Source organism: Danio rerio, chromosome 16 (genome assembly GCF_049306965.1).
Source record: "Danio rerio strain Tuebingen ecotype United States chromosome 16, GRCz12tu, whole genome shotgun sequence".
NCBI classification, from domain to species: Eukaryota; Metazoa; Chordata; class Actinopteri; order Cypriniformes; family Danionidae; genus Danio; species Danio rerio.
In genome coordinates this window covers 38,789,285-38,810,286 of record NC_133191.1, presented here as the reverse complement: position 1 = coordinate 38,810,286, position 21,002 = coordinate 38,789,285, and the positions used below count along the sequence as shown (strand labels likewise).

The 21,002-nt window shown below is 38.5% G+C and overlaps 1 protein-coding gene across 1 annotated transcript; it reads right to left on the bottom strand.

Annotated features, from left to right (window-relative positions):
- Positions 1-14,724: 14,724 nt before the first annotated feature.
- On the bottom strand, positions 14,725-17,011 carry cited4b (Cbp/p300-interacting transactivator, with Glu/Asp-rich carboxy-terminal domain, 4b). Its single transcript, NM_200078.2, has 2 exons — positions 16,848-17,011; positions 14,725-16,140 (listed from the first exon to the last, which is right to left on the bottom strand). Exon 2 carries the CDS (start codon positions 16,129-16,131, stop codon positions 15,367-15,369), a length of 765 nt encoding a protein of 254 aa, NP_956372.2. The 5' UTR covers positions 16,132-16,140; positions 16,848-17,011; the 3' UTR covers positions 14,725-15,366.
- Positions 17,012-21,002: the final 3,991 nt, after the last annotated feature.

The following is a 21,002-nucleotide window of genomic DNA, read 5'->3' as shown; positions in this document are numbered from 1 at the left end:
TATATATAAGACTTTTTATAATCTTCATTTATATTTTTATTCAACGACATCTGATTTAGCAAAACAAAGAAATTCTAAACTACAGAAGGTTTTGACGTCAAAAAGGCAGGGCCTTTAGTGCCCTAACCTACATATTATGTTGTCACCACTGACAAATTTAAAGGTGTTTACCAAATTTTTCTGGAAAGTTTGCTTTGGCAAGTTGATTCAGACTCCTGTATTGGCCTAAATCTGTTGTAATCATGTTACTCATATTTTCTTTCATTTCCCTTGAAGTATACCTACTAAGATGGGATAGAAAAAATATTTTAGTCAAAATATAATAAAAAACATTGTATATGGCTGGGACTTTATTATATTAAGCTGGCACCTAGCTTTCTGCAACTTTCACATAGTAGCCCACTGAAGCTAAGCAGGGCTGCAGTACCTGGATGGGAGGCCACATGGGAAAGCTAGATTACTGCAGGAAGCAGTGTTAGTGAGACCAGCAGGGGAGTGCTTAATCTGCGGTCTGTGTGGGTCCTAACGCCGCAGTATATTGATGAGGACTCTATACTGCTCAGTAAGTGCTGTCTTTTGGATGAGACGTTAAACCGTGGTCCTGACTCTCTGTGGTCGTTACAAATCTCACGATGTCCTTCGAAAAAGATTACATTTACGTTTAGTCATTTAGCAGACGCTTTTATCCAAAGCGACTTACAAATGAGGACAAGGAAGCAATTTACACAACTATAAGAGCAACAATGAATAAGTGCTATAGGCAAGTTTCAGGTCTGTAAAGTCTAAGTTTTAGTAACTTTTTATTTATTTTTTATTTTTTTTAGTACAGTTAGTGGTATATCCAGAGAGGCAATTGCAGATTAGGAAGTGGAGACTAAATAGTTGAGTTTTTAGTTGTTTCTTGAAAACAGCGAGTGACTCTGCCGTTCTGATGCAGTTAGGGAGTTCATTCCACCAAGTGGGCAGATTGAGCGCGAGCGTTCGGAAAAGTGATTTCTTCCCTCTTTGGGATAGAACCACGAGGCGACGTTCAGAGGCGAGGCGGAGTGACATGTGCTCTTTTAGGTTCATTAAAGACCACTCGTGCTGCTGCGTTCTGGAGCAGCTGAAGAGGCTTGATAGAGTTAGCTGGAAGCCCAGCTAGTAGAGAGTTGCAGTAATCCAGTTTGGAGAGAACAAGAGCTTGAACAAGGAGTTGAGCTGCATGTTCAGATAAGAAGGGTCGGATCTTTCTGATGTTATAGAGTGCGAATCTGCACGATCGAGCAGTTCTAGAAATGTGGTCAGAGAAGTTTAGTTGGTCATCAATCATCACTCCAAGGCTTTTTACCATTTTGGATGCAGTAATGGTTGCCCCATCCATCTGGATTAAAAAGTTATGGTGTAGATTAGTTATGGTGTAAACCCCGGCATCCTGGCCAAAATTTGCCCACTGGTTTCTGTCCATCATGGCCTCCTAACCGTCCCCATTTCATAACTGGCTTCATCACTCTGTCTCCTCTCCACCAATCAGCTGGTGTGTGGTTTGGCACAATATGGCTGCAGTTGCGTCATCCAGGTGGATGCTGCACACTGGTGGTGGATGAGGAGATTCCCCCAAAAAAGTGTAAAACACTTTGAATGTCCAGAAAAGCACTATATAAATGTAAGGAATTATTATTATTATTATTATTATTATTATTATTATTATTATTATATCCAATGGTTGATTAAACAGAGTCAGATCTGAATTTAAGCTTTGCAGTCAATTACAAAAAGGGAAAAAGAGGGCAAATCAAATGCTTGTATAAAAGGACAGATGGATCCACAAATCAAAATATTTTTTGCATTACCTAATTAGTACTACTAGAAGAACATTCCCTCAAATATGCTCTACAAAGGACCACCGAGATGTGTCAAGAAGCAGAATATAAACCGTGATTTCCAGCCTTTGCAATCACAGCGTGTATATTTAGAATTCAGTAGCATCCAGCGAGCTCAATGGTATCCAATCGGAAGAGCAGACAGGTGCTTTCTCAGCCAGACATGCTACAAATATAAAAAATGTGTCTGTCGGGCTCCTCGAATACTCTGAATGCTTAGAGCGCAGACACACTGCTGTGTGCCAGAGGGTGCTGGGTTCGTTCCTACCATCTGCGATATAGGTTTTGACCACTTTCAGCCCACACGCAATGTTTTTACAGCTTTGTAGCTCGCCCGCCTGATGCTGTTGTGCATCTCATCTCAGAAACCATTCTGCCCTGGTGATGTTTGGGAAATGTTGCCGCTTGTGCGTCACTTTGTCAGCGTGATAGTAATCTCTAGTGGGTAATATCAAAACCCATATAGCTTTCTCAATCTGCTCTGTCTCGACCTGCCAAAACTGTGTGCTCGAGATTGTCTGAAGACATTCAGGGCGCACACTTGGATGACCTCACCTGGGAAGCTCATGTTCAGCGGCGTCCATCTGCCCATATAGGCTGTTTATGTTAAAGCCTGGTGTTCTCAGACCTGAGGCATATCGGTAGTTGAGTGCTCGCCGATAAGATTAACACACAAGAGCTTAAAGCCGCCTCCACACACATGCATACACGCACAACACTGAACAAACAACAAACAGTGCCACTCCTACCTTGGCTTGTTGAAGCTGGCCTGGCTGAGAGGTAAGCTTCACACAGGAAAATGAATAATTTACACAGTGCCCTTAACTTCAAAAGCCCAAGGCAATAAACAGTGGAAGGGGAGGGGAATGATGGGAGGCAAATCTCCTGCCATTTTTAGCTGTCAAACATTTTCAGTGCCAGGGCCTGTCTAAACATGTCATGTCGTGGCATCGTCATTCGCACCAATATAATGAAGATATCGATATGTGTGAAGATCGCTGATGAATATTCATAATTGAGACGGTTTTTTTATAAGTAGCAAGAGCTATCAGGTCTAACTGAAGCTCATCCAGGGCTCCAAATTAGGGTTGCTGGCTGGCAGTCAGGCGAAACAAGAGCAGGAAGTGCGGTCCATCACAATCAATTTCTTGCGTATGTTCACGCATGAATGGTCAGCGTAAGGGCAAAACCAATTGAACTCTGAAAAAACATGTTTTTATTTGAAAAAAAAAAAAAAAAAAGCCAGTGGACGGAAGGGAAAACATGTCGATGCGTGCTCCACCCATCTCACTCTTCCTGCATTTTTGTCTCTGATATGGTATTCTGAAGCCTCTATGATAGGATCATTAGTTGGTGTGCTTTGGGATCTAATAAACCTTTGGCTTAATTATAAAGGATCTAAAAGATCTTGGAGAACCTGAAGTGGTTGTTTAGAAACTCGCTTCAAAGAACCCAAGGGGACTTTTTTATTGCAGCAATATGCATGAATGTTACTTTGATACAAAACATCCTTCTAGTCAAACAAAGAACTCTAGTTCTGGGCAAGCAGTTAAAGTCAGTTGTAACCAGGTTCTAAGTGTATTTTAACAACATTCCACATAAGAAAATAATACTTATACAAAAGGATGAAGATTGTTAACGCAATATTATTTATTTGCTATAATCAATCAGACTAAAGGCACATTCACACAAAGGAACATAGTTAGACTTGTTTCCAGATCAGGGGCTGTATGCACAAAACATCTCAAGACAGAAAGTTGCTATTTAAAAAAATAATTGGTCTGTCAGTCCTAAATTTAGGACTGCTAATGTTTTGCCAGAGAAATAATATCTCACGACGCATTTAGCACTAAAACTAACTCCTAAATGAGTGAAATATTAGCAGTAGGGAAGGGGATTCTTAAGTCACTAAAGGTTTGGATATATATATATATTTTTTTTTCTTTGAAGGTTCAGTACTTTCTTATTTATGTCAAAAATAGATTCATTTCTTTGCCTCTAATGTAAAATAACTAAATATAAATATAGGAAGCTGATAAAAATGCTCATTTTAGAATGTAATTTCAGATGGCACTTAGTGTCTTTTGTATCTGAACTCATTTGCTTGATTGTTTTTATATAAAAAATGCATTACCTTGTACAATTGAAAGAAAATCTTTATTGAATGACTGTGACATTAAAAGCAAAGAACACACACTACCTAACAAAAGTCTTGTGGTCTACTCAAGTTTTAGGAGCAACACATAATAACTTGACTTTTAGTTGATCATTTGGTATCAGAAGTGGCTTATATGAAAGGCAAAGGCCTCTAGATTAGGCTTATGTAACCACAATAAAATATTATCGTTCCTTGATTTTTATTTATTTAATTAGGACTGTAAGGTCTGGCTTTGCTAGGACAAAAGTCTTGTCATTTAACAGAAATAATGTACAGTATAGAATATAAAGTCATGGTGCAGTGGAAAACAAATTAATATTGTGTATGACTCCCATCAGCTTGGACGACTGCATTCATACATCTCTGCAATGACCCAAATAATTTATCAATACAGTCATCTGGAATGGCAAAGAAAGCGTTTTTGCAGGACTCCCAGAGTTCATCAAGATTTTTTGTTATCATTTTGAATGCCTCCTCCTCCATCTTACCCCAGACAGGTTCAATAATGTTCATGTCTGGTGACCGGGCTGGCCAATCCTGGGCCACCTTGGCCTTCTTTGCTTTCAGGAACTTTGATGTGGAGGCTGAAGTAATAGGCAACACAAATGTCTTGATACCTCCCGCTGTTGATGTTGCCGTCCACTTTCAGATCTCTTGCATGCTCCCATACTGAAAACGGCGTTCCAATAGGTCTTCTGCAGTATTTGTGATGATTCGGATGCAGTTCAACACATGATTCATCGGTAATAAATCTACCTTCAGCTACTTTTCCAAATTATCAACTAGAAGTTATAATTTGTTGCTCCTCTTACAACTGGGATTGATGACTTTTGTCAGGTAGTGTACTATTTATAGTGCAGTTCTCCCCTTAGCCTGCAATTTCAAATATTTATTTGAATGTGGCAACAATATAGCGCTCTATAAAGTTTCCATGAATAAATCTCTGACAGAGCCTCGTCTCCATCAGCCAATCACTGTGTGCATAGTAATATTCATGCTGACATCATGCAAAGCAGCTCATATAGCTCAACCCTGGTTTTACTCTTAGCTTTAGACTTACTCCTAAGTAAAGGTTTGTCTCTGCAGCTTTGAGAGAAAATTGAACTAAAAACTTTTACCGCAGTTTAGGAGAATTCTTAATGGTAATATAAAATGTTTTGTACATACAGACCCTGAAAAATAGCAGGTTATAGTCAGGAATGACTAGTGAAAAGTATTAAAACAGATGAGATCATTATGTCAGTAGCTAAATTCAAAGATTGTTGTTGACAGTATATAGTTATCATTGTTGGCGTGTACAGCATTTGCATTTAACAGGCAGAACTGTGGAGGATCAAATGTGCATAGGATTCTCAATTAAAAATTTCAAAACAGAAGTTTCAAAATGAAATGAATGAGTTTCTTGCTGGCCACAAACTTTATTGACATATTTCTGATTTGCATAGCAGTGCTCCTTTGAGGCTTCTCATGCAAATACAAACACATGGAAACCTGTGTAGTTGGATTCACAAAGGTATATTACTCCACATTAAATACTCTTCTAATTATTTTTTCCACAATTATGCATAAATTAATGTTTGCATGTGACTGTTACCACGACTGGGGTGGAGTGACAGGAGACAACAGGAGGTAAGATCCAATATGCAGTTTATTCAATGTCAGGAAAGCAGTGGTCATCAGGTGCAAACGGGTATATAAAGGCAGTCCAGAATCGTAAACGTTAAACAGGCAAATGGTCAAAAGGCAGGCGGCTAAACAGGATAACAAGGTTACAAGGCTAGGATCGAGACACGGAGAAACAAGACAGGGAACCGCGTAGTAATGTCTCTAGGAAGCAAACAAGACTCGGCCAACTGGTGGCGTCAATGAGTGGCTTATGAATGGAGTGGAATCAGTCTGTGAACAAGGTCCAGCTGGTGATGCAATCAGGATAGATGACTGAGCAGGCGTGTGTGTCTGGGAGCAGTGCATGTATGAATGTGTAGTCCTGGGGAATGCGGAAGTCCTGAGAGTTCGTGTGAGAACCAGCGATCTTCTGGGAAGCGATCGCTGGTTGTGTGACAGTGACAAATCGACTGAATGAATCTGTCAGATCTGCTGCTGAATGACTCTATTCATTTAATGAATTCTAACATGTGATTCGTTATTTCTTCAGAAGATATTTTAATATAACCATTAGGCTGCTCTTACTTATTTCTTGTGCTGATTGACACAATTTCCAGACATTTTAACTGGCCATTTTTCTTGTTTCTGGAAGCTTTAAAAGTGCTGTTGGTCTTTGAATGTGGATTTGTTAGCATTCAAGAGTTCACACTTATCTGATGATTGATAACAAAGCTTGTTTGACATGCTGTCCCAGGAGAGAGCCCTGAGCTCATAAGATCCTCGAGCCCGGGGCTCCTTCCTGTTTGCAAGGCGAGAGGGGAGTTTGAGCTCAGGTAGATTTTGAGAACTCCCCTGCTGTGAGAGCTACTGAACAGATAGTGATTGCTCTTAAGAGATAACTACTTACTAGCAGCATGTCTATGGTGTGGATTTGTATTAGTCACCTTAAGTTGCATGTTTTTGAGGAAACTCTTGTGAGCATGGGGGGAAACCCACGTGAGTACAGAGAGAACGTGTAAACTCCGCACAGAAATGTCGACTGGCTTGGTAAGGACTAGAACCAGTGACATTCTTGCTGTGAGGCAACAGTGCTATCCACTGGGCCACCGTGCCACCGATCTAGAAAAGGAGGAGGAGTAGGAGTGGAAAGGGGGATTCTTCAAAACGAAGATGGCTGTTATATGGAACTTGGGGTATTAATAGTGGCATAGAAATTGTCTAATTGATAAATTATAAATTGAATAATACGGGGCCGGCTGCAAGCAATCATAAGCATGTGATCCTCTCGAAATTAGTTTATAAATAAACTTCACATTGTGACAGATATGCTATGTTTTTTCATTAGAAACAATGATTTTCAATGGTACCTTGGATTGTTTAGTCCTGTAATGGTTACATCTGAAAACCATAAGAATGTTCAATTCCAATCAGAGTTTACTCAAACCGAACACATCTTTGCTTCTAAAGCCTGGTTTATACTTCTGCGTCAGGTGACCGGCGTAACCCACGGCGCATGCAACGCCCGTAGCTGTGCATTTATACTTCTGCGCGCTGTCTCTGTTGGTCTGCATTAACACTTCCGAAACGCTAGTTGGCAGTGAGGTGTAAATGTTCCTCTGTGTCGAGTTTCCACGCTGCTGTTTTCCACTTCCTGGATGTACAAGTGGTTCAAACTCCCTCATTTTGAGGCAGGAACCGGCAAACGTGCAAGAACTTCAACTATGAGGTAAACACAAAAAAAAACTTTCCATCCGGAGCTCCTTCACGGGACTCCACACTTGTAAACAATCGCTCCATTGGGCCAGACTCGTCAGCACTACCAAGCTAACCAATCACAGAGCTTGCGCTACGCGTTGTAGTTACATTTTTTGAGAGGTGCACGTCAATGATGCCGACGGCCACGGCGAAGGGCTATGCATCAACGCCATAGCATACGCCGGTGTTTGATGCAGAAGTATAAATCAGCCTTAAAGAAGCAAAACGCGGTGCCAAGGTCATTTCATTTAGTGACCATCTTTAAAACGCCTCTTGGGCAGCATGCTCGGCCATTCTGTCTGTAAAGGTAAACATCAAATTCTTCTGTTAAACTACATTAACAAAACATTCGAAATGTTTCACATTTCTAAACATTCGAACCAAACAAAATCTGCATATTTTCAGGTTGCGCATGCTAATGCGCACTCAAAAGAAACGAGATCATGACACCAACCTCATTTATGGCTGTTCTACACATTATCATCCTCTGGATAATGCTTTGTCAGTCTTCAGAAGTAATTCAGAACTTGGTCTTGATGGGGAATCTCCTCCAGAAAAGACAACTGACTCTTTGTTCACATGTGTGTGAGCGTTTGAATAATTGCTGTCATGTGATGTGCGATTGACAGGACAGAATCTACCTCACGTTCATTTCATATAGATTACGAAACCCAAAACTTTTATTTTCAAGTTTCACTTGGCTCATTTAAAAGTAGAAATGTCAAGCTTTATTTTGATATATTTTATGTCTTTGAAACGGATATTTGCTGAGATTCCAGTGCATTTGTTGACCAACAAACTGTCCTAGCACACATTGGGTTTAAGCTTCTCCTCCGGAGAAACGTCAGCCTAAAGTGATCGATGATGATTGGCTCCAGTACTAGTAGGCGGGGCTTCATTCGCCATATAATTTTCCATTCAAAACTATACAACTAACATGTCTTGTTTTTATCATAAACACCCACTTTGTGCCTCACTAAACTGCAGATGCTCAAAAAATGTGACATCTCCATTAAAATCAATAGAAAACAAATGCTTAGCTCGAGAGAAAAAAATGCAGGCAGCCTTAATGAAGGTAATGAAATTTATTAGGTACACCATACTAGTTGAACCCCCTTTTGCCTTCAGAACTGCCTTAGTCCTTCGTGGCATATATTCAACAAGGTACTGGAAATGTGGTCTTCTGCTGCTGTAGCCCATCTGTCTCAAGATTGGACGTGTTGTGCATTTAGAAATGCTCTTCTGCATACCTCGGTTGTAACAAGTGGTTATTTGAGTTACTGTACTTTCTTTCAACTCAAAATAGTCTGGCCATTCTCCTCTGACCTCTGGAATCAACAACAAGGCATTTATGCCCACAGAACTGCCCCTTACTGAATATTTTCTGTTTTTCTGACCATTCTCTGTAAACTCTAGAGATGGTTGTGCATGAAAATCCCAGTAGATCAGCAGTTTCTGAAATATTCAGACCAGCCCGTCTGGCACCAACAATCATGCCACGTTCAAAGTCACTTAAATCACCTTTCTTCCCCCATTCTGATGCTCGGTTTGAACTTCAGCAGACTGTCTTGACCATGGCTGTTTCTCAATTCCAAGAACCCAGAGAACAGACTTGCGTTCTTGTGGAGACCGGTCTTGCCAGGTGTCCTTGGAAAACAGAAAATGCATCCTGTGAGAAATGAGAGGATTACGTTCTTCCTGATGGTCACATAACCTTCACACATTTTTAACTGAAAATTATTTTAACATTACAGCGTTCATACAACAAGTTATTGTTTTTTCCCTTTTTAAAAATATATACAATGCATGAAGACTTTACAACTATGCGTTGCACAATATAAATAAACAGATTTTAATATGAATTTCAGCAAATAAACACCCTTAATGTGTTTATTCCTTAATTAAGATGTCCATGGTAACGTTTAGAGATAAATAAGTTATATCTCTGAACTTTAATAATAAATCTAAATTTAATGCTGCACTTCCCATCTCCAGTCGCATTGACTTTTGGGGCTTCTCGAGTGAGTTGGGTGCTCAAGTCTGCATCGGTGCATCCTCGATATCAAGAATACATCCGGGAAGTTTCACGCGTCCTCAGTTCTTGCGGTCTTGAGCTTTGGAACTGAACTTGATGATGACGTTACACGAGAACATGAGGACGCAAAACCACTAAAGAACACATATTGAGAAACAGCCCATGTCTACATGCCTAAATGCATTGCGTTTCTGACATTGTTTCTGATTGGCTAATTATAAATGTGCGTTAATGAGCAATTGAACAGGTGTACCTAGTAAAGTGGCCAGTGTATTTATATTAAACAAATATCACATTTGCTTTTAGACCTCAACTTGTGCTTGTTGGATTGTTGTGTGTACTATACCTTTTATAAATATTTGATACACATTTTTATTACATTTTTTAGAATCAAATAATTCACAATTACAATTGCAAGAAAAATATGATTAAATTGGTTAATAAAACATTTCAAAAATCAAATATCTAGACAAAGACTTGAATCGGTAAACTCCATTGTCAGGAAAGCAGTTAAAAAATTGCTGACTGTGTGAAATGCTTCACAAGAGGTGGTCTCCAGGATCCTTCAAAGCACCTGGGTAAAACCCTACCTAGAATTTCCCAAACTACCCTTCTCAATTTTAGTAAGTCGTTTTTTCCAAAAAACAAAAAACAAAAAAAAAACAAGACATTTCTTGTTTAATGACCATGTCGTTTGCTCATTCTAGTGAATCGAAAAGCTCCCTCAGAGAGAACAGTAGGTGTGTGTTCATGTGTGTGTTTAGAGATTATTGTGGGTGGCCTCAGAGAGAGCCTGCAAAAAACAGTCAACAGTGAATGTCTCCTGTCACACCCTGCTTAGCTTATGTCTAGTCTGGTTCCCCAAAGGTGGAATTACACCAATAGTTGGACGGAGACTAAAACAATATGATGGCGTAATACTAAGAGGCAATGCTTCTGAACCTGAAGATAATTATGATAAATGACACTTTTCTCTGCGCAGAAAACAATCAGCTAAGAACTGAAAGTAATAATTGCTCACACCCATTTCCTATCTAACAGACAGATTGGCGGTGTCATTTTAGGCCCGGCCAAGGACGCCCAGAGATGTTACATGGTTGTTTTTTTCACAATAGTTGCATGTTTCATCACCTTAGAAAGTAGCCACACACACCTTCTCGTTCCCTGTTGTGTACATATTTATCTGTTTGACATTGCAAAGTTCACAAAGACAGCTGAAATCCCCAGAGAAGATATGAGATTACCGATACATCTTGAACTGAAAACCCCCATCGTTCATTTCAAAGGTGCGCTGTAGAATTTCTTTTGAGCTGTTACTATCTATAAATGCTGAATTAAATGTCAGTTGGCACATGTTATCCTCGCTGCTTGTTTACCATCTACAATTGAAACATCAAAATAGTCATCAAAACAGATGTTTTTTTTTTTTAGTTTTCAAATGATTTTAAGCATTACAAAGAAGATTAAACTGAGTGTTAATAGAATGAATTATTAAAATTGGATGAATTTACGCGACAGCGCAGAAATTTTGGACTTGGTAAGTGTCTTATGCTCATCAAGACAGTGTTTATTTACACTCCAACATTAGGCACATTCAAATCAAGATTTAAAACACATCTGTTTAGCTGTGTCATTACCAAATGAGCACTGTGCTACGTTTGACAGATCACGCTATTATGACTTTCTTTTCTTTTTCATTCTTTTATAACTTGTTGTTACACCTTTTAATCTGTTTTTTTCTGTTTTAATCATTTTTATTTTCTTGTTTCTTTTAGTCTTGTTTATGTAAAGCACTTCGAATTACCATTGTGTATAAACTGTGCTACATAATAAACTTGCCTTGCCTTATTTCTTTCATGACCATACTAGTTTCATTTAAGTTAAAATGTCATTTATTTTGGATGGAGAAAATCACTTTTCAGCAGCAATTATTTCAGTCTTCAGTCATCATTTTAACATACTGAAATAGTGGTCAAAAACAGTAATTTTCCTTAATATTTTTCATAAATTTTTTTTTCAGAATTTCACTTTTTCTGAAACTTTTTCACAATGCACTAATTAGATATATATTTTAAATGTCAAAATGTTTGAAATATAAATATATTTTGTAGTTATAAATCTGTTTACTCTATTTTGATCAGATTAATGCTGAATAAAACATAATTTCTTTAAAAATCCAAACATCCGAATATATAAACTGCAAAGAATGATTTTCTCACTTAGTTTTTGTCTTATCTCCTGTCCAAATATCTCAAAATTCTTACATCAAGAAGCATTTTCTAGACACATTACACATGTCTTGTTTTTAGAAATATTATGTCAAAATTATGTGAGATTTTCCTTAAAACAAGCAAAGGAATCTGCCAAAAGGGTAAGAAAAATAAACTTCAAATCAAAAACAAAAATATTTAGCTTAGCCCACAAGCAGATTATTTTACTTGTTTTAGGGGAAAACTCCCTGCATTTTGACTCATTATTTCTGAAAACAAGAAAATATTTAGCTCGTCTAGAAAATGCTTCTTGATTTCAGGACTTTGAGATATTTGGAAACACTACAAAAACTCCAAGTAATATACCTTCACCGGCCACTTCAATACGTACATCTGTCCAATAGCTAGTTAAAATCAGCCAATCACATGGCAGCAACTCAATGCATTTAGGCATGTAGATGTGGTCAAGACAATCTGTTGCAGTAAATTCCGAGCATCAGAAAGGGAAAGACAGGCGGTTTAGGTGACTTTGGCCTCCACAGTCACCAGATCTAAATACCTTTGGAATGTGATGGAACGGGAGATTCGCATCACGGATGTGCAGCGACAAATCTGCAGCAACTGCGTGATGCCATCACGTCAATATGGACCGAAATCTCTGAAGAATATTTCCAGTACCTTGTTGAATCTATGCCACAAAGGATTAAGACCAACCCAGTAATAGTAAGGTGTACCTAATAAAGTGGCCGGTGAGTGTATATAAATATACAGACAAACTCTACAACCCGGATATTGTGTCTAGAGGGTCAATAAGAAATAACAGACATGGAAATGCTCTGTATGGGAATCTATGCTTTCTATGACACTATATCTATAACAAACTTCAGCATAATCTCTGAGCACAACGTTGAGTTTATAATTTTGCTGATTGCACAAGACTAGGTTAATTTGATTGACATCAACACATACCATCTAAACATACGATGCAGCAGCAAGAATAACTTACAGACTAACAAATAGTGTAGTTTTTAAAAATAAACAGGGTGGAGCCAAAACTGAAGCCCTCTGTTAGCTCAAGTGCCTGTTAGCTCAGTCCTGTCCCTTCAGCATCCACTGGCATTCATAGATTGTATTATTAAGGCTAATACTAATACTACAGCACTCAAAGGGGAATCCAATACAAGTGCTTCTACCAAGTAACCTCAATTGACTTTCTTGAAGCCCTTCCTCCACTGAGAAGAAACAGGAAGTGACAGTGGAGCGTTAACGGCTTGTCACTGCAATCTTCACCCTTCCCCCCCTCCCTGAATCCCCTTCACCACTGCACGTCCGTAAATGGACAACACTTTGCCCTCTATTCCCTGGACAAAAAGCACAGGCCCAGGGTTCAAATAAAGCCTTGTAATGTCAAGGTAAGCACAGATTAACCTGGACAGCTTCCGCTACCTCCCCCATGCACACCTTTATTACATGCAAAGTAGGTAAAAGGTACTTGCTGCACAAGCAGACTTGTGTATGTGATCTATTAAAAGCAAAGTAGCAGTTTGAGTGGAATTCATTCAACCACTTTAAACTAAGCATGAAACTAGTCAGTTGATTTAAACTAAAACAAGGCTAGTCAGTGGAACATGTGCTGTGCCAACAATACTAACAGATTTGAGCTGTACAGGCAATATTGTTTTTTAAGGCACATCCTAGCACCAGTTAAACCAACGGTTTACACTTCAGAAACGCAATGAAGGTCATTATTTACTCACCCTAATGCTGTTATAAACCTATAGGACTTTATTCTGCAGAACACAGTGGGCATTTTGAAGAATGTTTTAGTCTACACATTTGAAGTCAGTGGGATTAAAAGAGCACTGATGTAAAAACACTTGTGTTGTATTCTCTAAAAAAGAGGAAAACACAACACACACAATATCTTTCTATTGCTTAGTTGCAAGATATGAATAAAGGTTTAATCAATTTAAATTCAGCCTCATATTTTTTTCTTAACTAAACTTAAAGGAATAGTTACACTTAAAATATCATTTACTAAGCCTTTGTTTCAAACCTTCTTGAGATTCTTTTTTCTGTTGAACAGAACTTTATTTTGAATAAATATCAATTGGAAACCTGTAAACCTTGACTCTTATATGATTTGTTTTTCCTAATATGGAAGTGAATTTTTACAGGGCTTCAAATTCTTAGTTCATCTTTTGTGTTCAACTGAAGAAACTCAAAGGTTTATAACCACTTGAGGGAGAGTAAATAGTGTGTAAATTAATTGGTGTAAACTATCGTTTAACAAATTTTGCTCAATTATTTTACATCATAGGTCTCAAACTCAACTCCTGGAGGGCCGCAGCTCTGCAGTTATGCTCCAACATTATCAAACGCAGCTGATCCAACTAATAAAGCTGTTAATGACTCTTTTTGAACACCTTGATTATTTGTATCTGCAGTGTTTAATAGGGTTGGAGCACAATTGTGCAGAGCTGCGGTACTCAAGCAATGGAGTTTGAGACTTATGATCTACATCGGGAGTGTCCAGACTCGGTCCTGAAGAGCCGGTGTCCTGCATATTTTAGTTCCAACCCAAATGAAACACACCTGAACCAGCTAATCAAGCGCTTTCTCTGTATACTAACTAGACTTCCAGGCAGGTGTGTTGGAGGAAGTTGGAGCTAAACTATGCAGGACACTTGAACTCCAGGACTACGTTTGGGCATCTCTGATTTACATGATAACAGCATTTTAGGATTTTACAAGTGCAGCTTAGTTTTTTTTTTTGGAAAATCCTTTAGCTGGACATGATATTATATGACATGGCACACACATTTTGAAAATGCAAAAAGAAAAAAATAGATTAAGTTCCTAATAATGAACAACCTTAATAAAATTGTAGACAGATAGCAGAGTACTGATTTGATAAGTGAAGATTATTTGAGCTAGCAACGATCTTAAATATTTTAAGAATCAACCATTGAACTGTTGAACCAGACATCCAAGTCAAGCTTTTTAGGTTTGCTTTTGAGATACATGTTACTCAGAATTTTACAGTTATACCTTATAAAAAGGCAACTAAAGTTGAAAAAGGCAAAAATAAAAAAGAGATTGATGAAAAATTAGGCCAAAGTTAAAAACTTGGCCATCTTTATTACAAGTCACACATAGTTTTGAGCCCTCTTGGACTGTTGGGGAACTGGGGGAACAAATAAATAAAAGCAACTTGATTTAAGGCAATTCTAAAGCTCAGACAGATCAGTTGTATCAAGACTATTGTAAGCAAGCAGTGGTTTTGGGTATACTGAACATTTACCATACAATAGACTTACGGTTTGGGTCGATGAACACATTTTTTGGGTCTAAATCAAAGAGAACAATTCAGCAATCCCATTTTGGCAGTTGCCCCATAAACCACAGGTTCTTAAGGTCATTGCTGCTTTTTTGTTCTATGTTAATACATCTGAATAAGCAATAAATAAATACATTTTTAAATGTAAAACTGCATCGAAGACAAATAAATGTTTGAGTGTCTTTACATTGCACCAAGTTCACAGTTCTGAAGTGTTGTTACATTCATCCATGGAACGTTGTTTTTTGGCGTTCCAGCCAGAAGCAGAACTGTAGTCCTGACAGGAGCTTAACCACTCGTTTCTGAGAACAGAGGCATTTGGCCACCTCTGGTTCTGGTGGTCCCAAAAATAACCATATTGATAATCAAATCCCGCCTCGAAGCGTCCAAACAGTCCTGTCTCAGCAGCTAACGGTGCTCGGCTGCTGTTTGCTCACAAAGTCCGATATGAAGTCAAACTCGTTTTGTCCGAGGAAGAGTTCAGGGAGTTCTTGCACCCGGTCCAGTCCTAGCTCCATGACCAACGACGTCAAAACCTCTTCGTCGATCAAATCAGCATCCATACCATTAAGACTGAGAGCTGGGCCGGGCATGTGCTGCATGTTGCTCAGCTGAGCCTGACCCATGCGGAATTGCGCCCCATTTCCCATATGGTTGCCATTCATGTGTCCCAACGGGTGCCCGTGGTACTGTGTGTTGAGTTTCTGAAGGTGCATGCTGGCCATGAGCTGTTGGGAAGTGAGACCCCCGGTCATATACTGCTGTTGCTGCTGTTGTTGTTGTTGTTGTTGTGGCGGTGGTGGTTGAGGCTGTTGTTGCTGCATGTGGTGGTGCTGTTGATGCTGCTGTTGATGCTGCTGAACGTGATGCTGCTGTGGCTGGCCCTGGTTGTTGAACATCATGTTAGTTGACTGCATTCGGTGGTGACCCATCTGTCCATTCATAGGCCCCACCATGTTAGCCCTTTGGCGCATGGCGGCCTCCATGTTTCCCTGAGGCCCCGCTCCATAGTGCATCATCTGTCCATTGGGCATGGCTCTCAAGCCAGACTGGGGAATGTGCTGCTGGGGGCCTGCCTGCAGGCCTCCATTCATGCCCATCCGGTAGCCATGCAGACCCCCGTTTCCCTGGCCGTGGTTCATGGGCATCATCATGTGCTCTGCCATAGACTCTCCCTTCATTAAAACACACAAGATTGGGTTTAGAATTGGACTAGTGACAATAGAAGTTCTCGTAGTCAAATTGATAAAGGTGCAGAGTAGTCAGTAACCAAACTCAAACTGTAAATAAACACTAACAATAGCAAGGATTGTACTAATATCCCCATCTGAGTGGAAAGTGTTTGAATTATTTTCCCCCTACAGCCCACCTGACTATCTTATAAACACCAAATAACCTCTAATGGTGTATATCTTAACACTTTTGGAATTGAGAGCATCATTCTCAACCTTAAACATTTCACGCACAGCTTTAACTGATTTCCATCTAAATGCATGCCAACGATTCCCTTTAAACACGGGTTCTAAACAATGAGTACAATTGGAAATGCATTTGAATCAAACCTTATTTTCATAGATCACTGGGAAAATCAAACGCACGTTTTATATGATAAACAATGCACTTGGCATACAGAAAATCTAAGAATGCAGAAGATCAATTCATAGAAAGTCACCGTGCAGTGAAGCAAACAATGGATCAACCACCCTGAGCCCTAAAACACCGGCGGCGTTTCAAAAGCCTAGTGTGCTGCCTATCTAGACAGCATTCAGACATCGCAAGCGCTCGAAATGCTGCACGCGCTTTTGATGCCGTCCGCATAGTCAGCACACGGTGTTTTGAAACACAGCCCGTGAGTTTCTCAAGCGTTTTTTGAATCTCTTACCCCGTGTCCTCTGCTATGTGACTCCGCTGCGGCAGGACAAACGAGCTTTATCTCTTCAAAAGCCTCCGAAGAATTACAGTTTATATTCCACAAGGTGAAGCTTCATACTCCGACGCACAAAAGATCGCTGCTCACTATCTTCCAACGAGATTGTATGTGTGTGTGTTTTCTGGGTCAACTCCACGGGCTTATATACATGAGAAAAGCGGAGAGGTGGAGCTATCGTTCACTCGCTATCCTTTGTTGCCATTGGCCCTGCTGCTTAATATCAGTGTGCATAGAAACCCCTAGCGGTTTCTGTCAAACACTGGCCAATTTCTGTCCACAGTTTTTTTTGGGGTTGTTTTTCTGTTTCTGATTTAAAGTGAATAGGAAATCCCTTTCGAAGAAGTTGATCCGTGTGATTAAGCTTAAGGACAAGATAGGTAGATAGATCTATTGTTTTTATGTTTACACGTGTGCACAATGGTGTTGATGCAGAAGGCAGATTAAGTAGATAGATAAATAGATATATTATTTTTGTTTATTTTGTCCATGCTTTTATATACGTAAAGATATTTTATCTTTATATTATTAGACAGACAGACAGACAGACAGACAGATAGATAGATAGATAGATAGATAGATAGATAGATAGATAGATAGATAGATAGATAGATAGATAGATAGATAGATAGATAGATAGATAGATGCATGGATGGATAGATAAATGGATGGATGGACAGACGGATGAAGATGGTCAAAAAGACAGACAGAAGTCAGATGGTTGGATGAATAGACAGATGGACGAATAGATAGATAGATAGATAGATAGATAGATAGATAGATAGATAGATAGATAGATAGATAGATAGATAGATAGAGAGGTTGGTTGGTTGGTTGATAGGTAGGTAGGTAGGTAGGTAGGTAGGTAGGTAGGTAGGTAAGTAGAAGATGGATGGATGGATGGATGGACAGATATAGGAAGATGGGTTGGATGGATGGATGGATGGATCGATAAATGGCTAGATTAGATAGATAGATAGATAGATAGATAGATAGATAGATAGATAGATAGATAGATAGATAGATAGATAGATAGATAGATAGATAGATAGATAGATAGATAGATAGATAGATAGATAGATAGATAGATAGATAGATGATGGATGAATGGATGGATGGATGGATGGATGGATGGATGGATAGGTTGGTTGGTTGGTTGATTGGTTGGTAGGTAGGTAGGTAGGTAGGTAGGTAGGTAGGTAAGATGAAGATGGATGGACAGATGGAGGAAGATGGTCAAACAGAAGTCAGATGGATGGATGGATAGATGGATGGATGGATGGATGGATGAATGGTAATGTAGAGGAATATGGTTAAACAGACAGACGGAAGTCAGATGGATGATGGATAGATGGACAGATAGATTGATGGGTAGATGGACAGATAGATAGATAGATAGATAGACAGACAGACAGACAGACAGATAGATAGATAGATAGATAGATAGATAGATAGATAGATAGATAGATAGATAGATAGATAGATAGATAGATAGATAGATAGATAGATAGATAGATAGATAGATAGATAGATAGATAGATAGATAGATAGAGAGGTTGGTTGGTTGATAGGTAGGTAGGTAGGTAGGTAGGTAAGTAGAAGATGGATGGATGGATGGACAGATATAGGAAGATGGGTTGGATGGATGGATCGATAAATGGCTAGATTAGATAGATAGATAGATAGATAGATAGATAGATAGATAGATAGATAGATAGATAGATAGATAGATAGATAGATAGATAGATAGATAGATAGATAGATAGATAGATAGATAGATAGATAGATAGATAGATAGATAGATAGATAGATGGATGGATGGATGGATGGATGGATGGATGGATGGATGGATAGATGGATAGGTTGGTTGATTGGTTGGTAGGTAGGTAGGTAGGTAGGTAGGTAAGATGAAGATGGATGGACAGATGGAGGAAGATGGTCAAACAGAAGTCAGATGGATGTATGGATGGATGGACAGATAGATGGACGAACAGATGGATGGATGGATGGATGGATGGATGGATGGATGGATGGATGGATGGATAGATGAATGAATGGTAATGTAGAGGAATATGGTTAAACAGACAGACGGAAGTCAGATGGATGATGGATAGATGGACAGATAGATTGATGGGCAGATGGACAGATAGATAGATAGATAGATAGACAGACAGACAGACAGACAGACAGACAGACAGGTAGATAGATAGATAGATAGATAGATAGATAGATAGATAGATAGATAGATAGATAGATAGATAGATAGATAGATAGATAGATAGATAGATAGATAGATAGATAGATAGATAGATAGATAGATAGATAGATAGATAGATTTTTGTTTATGTACACAAAAACAGTAGCGTCTAAATAACAGTATGTACAAATCTAGTTAACAAACACATCCAATCTCAGGCAATAACAGTGCTGCACTAATAATCTCTGTGTTTATGTGTTTTTGTTGTGGTCTATGTGTGTGTGTGATCAGTCCATGTGACCCTGCGCTCTGCTGTGTCTCTGCTGGGTGAGAGAGAGGGAGGGTAAGGAATGCTGGTGCTATTCTGGGCCTCCGGCTGGAGAACTGCTGCTGCTCGTGGACATGCAAGCCTGGCCTACATGTGCAGCTTATTGGAAGTTGAAGAGCACAAGGTAAACAGAGGGACAGCTTCCTATTGGCTTGGTTTAGTGTTTTTTTTTTAGATTGTGAAATATAGCAAGACCCAAACTGGACCCTGGTCACTTGCTTTAACACAACACTGGGCTTGTCTGTTTGGGAAAGCAGGGAATCAACATCCTCTGGTTTGTCACAATAGCTCTCTGTTTACCCAGAGGTCAACACTGGTCAGAGCAAAGCCTCACACCTCGAAAGTGCATTATCTACAGGCAAATTAACATCTCAATTGCGATGTCTTTGTTTCTCATTATTGGCAGGAGTTTGGGTGTAATTTGTATGATAATCTGTTCACACCTTCAACAGTTTGCTGTACTTTTTAGAGCGCTAAAGACAGATTTTGAGGTGTTAGGAGATATGTGACAGAAGTCATGTCGGTTTTAGATCATAGGTCAATTAAAAGTAATCATGATAAGCATACACTGATTCACTGATTTTCCCACTAAAATAACCTAACTAAAAATTAGTAAGTTCCTTCCTTTTTTTATCTGGATACCAAAAGTCATCTGGAAGCGCGGTTGAAAACTGTGTATAGCATGACAGATTTGCTCACATGATCATAGATCATTTGGTATTGTCATATTTAATCCTTGAAATTTGTTCTCTTTTTATATCAGCCACCTGAAGTACAAAATACAAGCACAGACTTTAAAAAAAAACTAATATTTAGTCTGTTACTAAATACAGACATGCATAAATAAATAGGTCAGTTATGTGCTCTTAGTTTACACTTTGATCAAATGCATGTAGTTTGCTTTAGTGTTGTGTATTTCAACGAATTTTATCTAGAATGCATGTTCAGTTTCTGAATCAGTTTTGGTATTTGTAATGTCTGTAATCAGATACACATGAAAATAATTAAGCTTTTTCACCCATTCTTTTTTTATTATTAGTTATAAATAGACCTTATGCATTTAAATGAACATTAAACTGTTGAAATCAAAATTATTACCCCCTTTGAATTTTTTTCTTTTTTTTTTTTAAATATTTCCAAAATGATAAGCAAGAAAAATTTTCACAGAATGTCTAAAAAAAAAAAAAAAAAAAAAAAAAAAAAAAAATTATGAAAACAACAACAACAACAAAAAAAAAAAAACAGAGGGCTAATAATTTAGGGGGGCTAACAATTCTGACTTCAACTGTAGATTTGGTAAAGATCCATTGTATAGTATTTTTGTATCTATTTAAATGGAAACTAAAATAAAAAAAAAAACTATATCTAAACTATCTATAATAATCTATCTGACTGTATAGACAAATAAAAAAAAACATCTGACAAAATAAGAAGACATAAATAAATAAACAAACAAACAAACAAACAAACAAACAAACAAATAAATAAATAAATAAATAAATAAATAAATGAACAAAACTCGTTTTAAACTATTACTCAAAATGACAAGATTTATTCAATTACACCAGCTGGAGATACAAATATG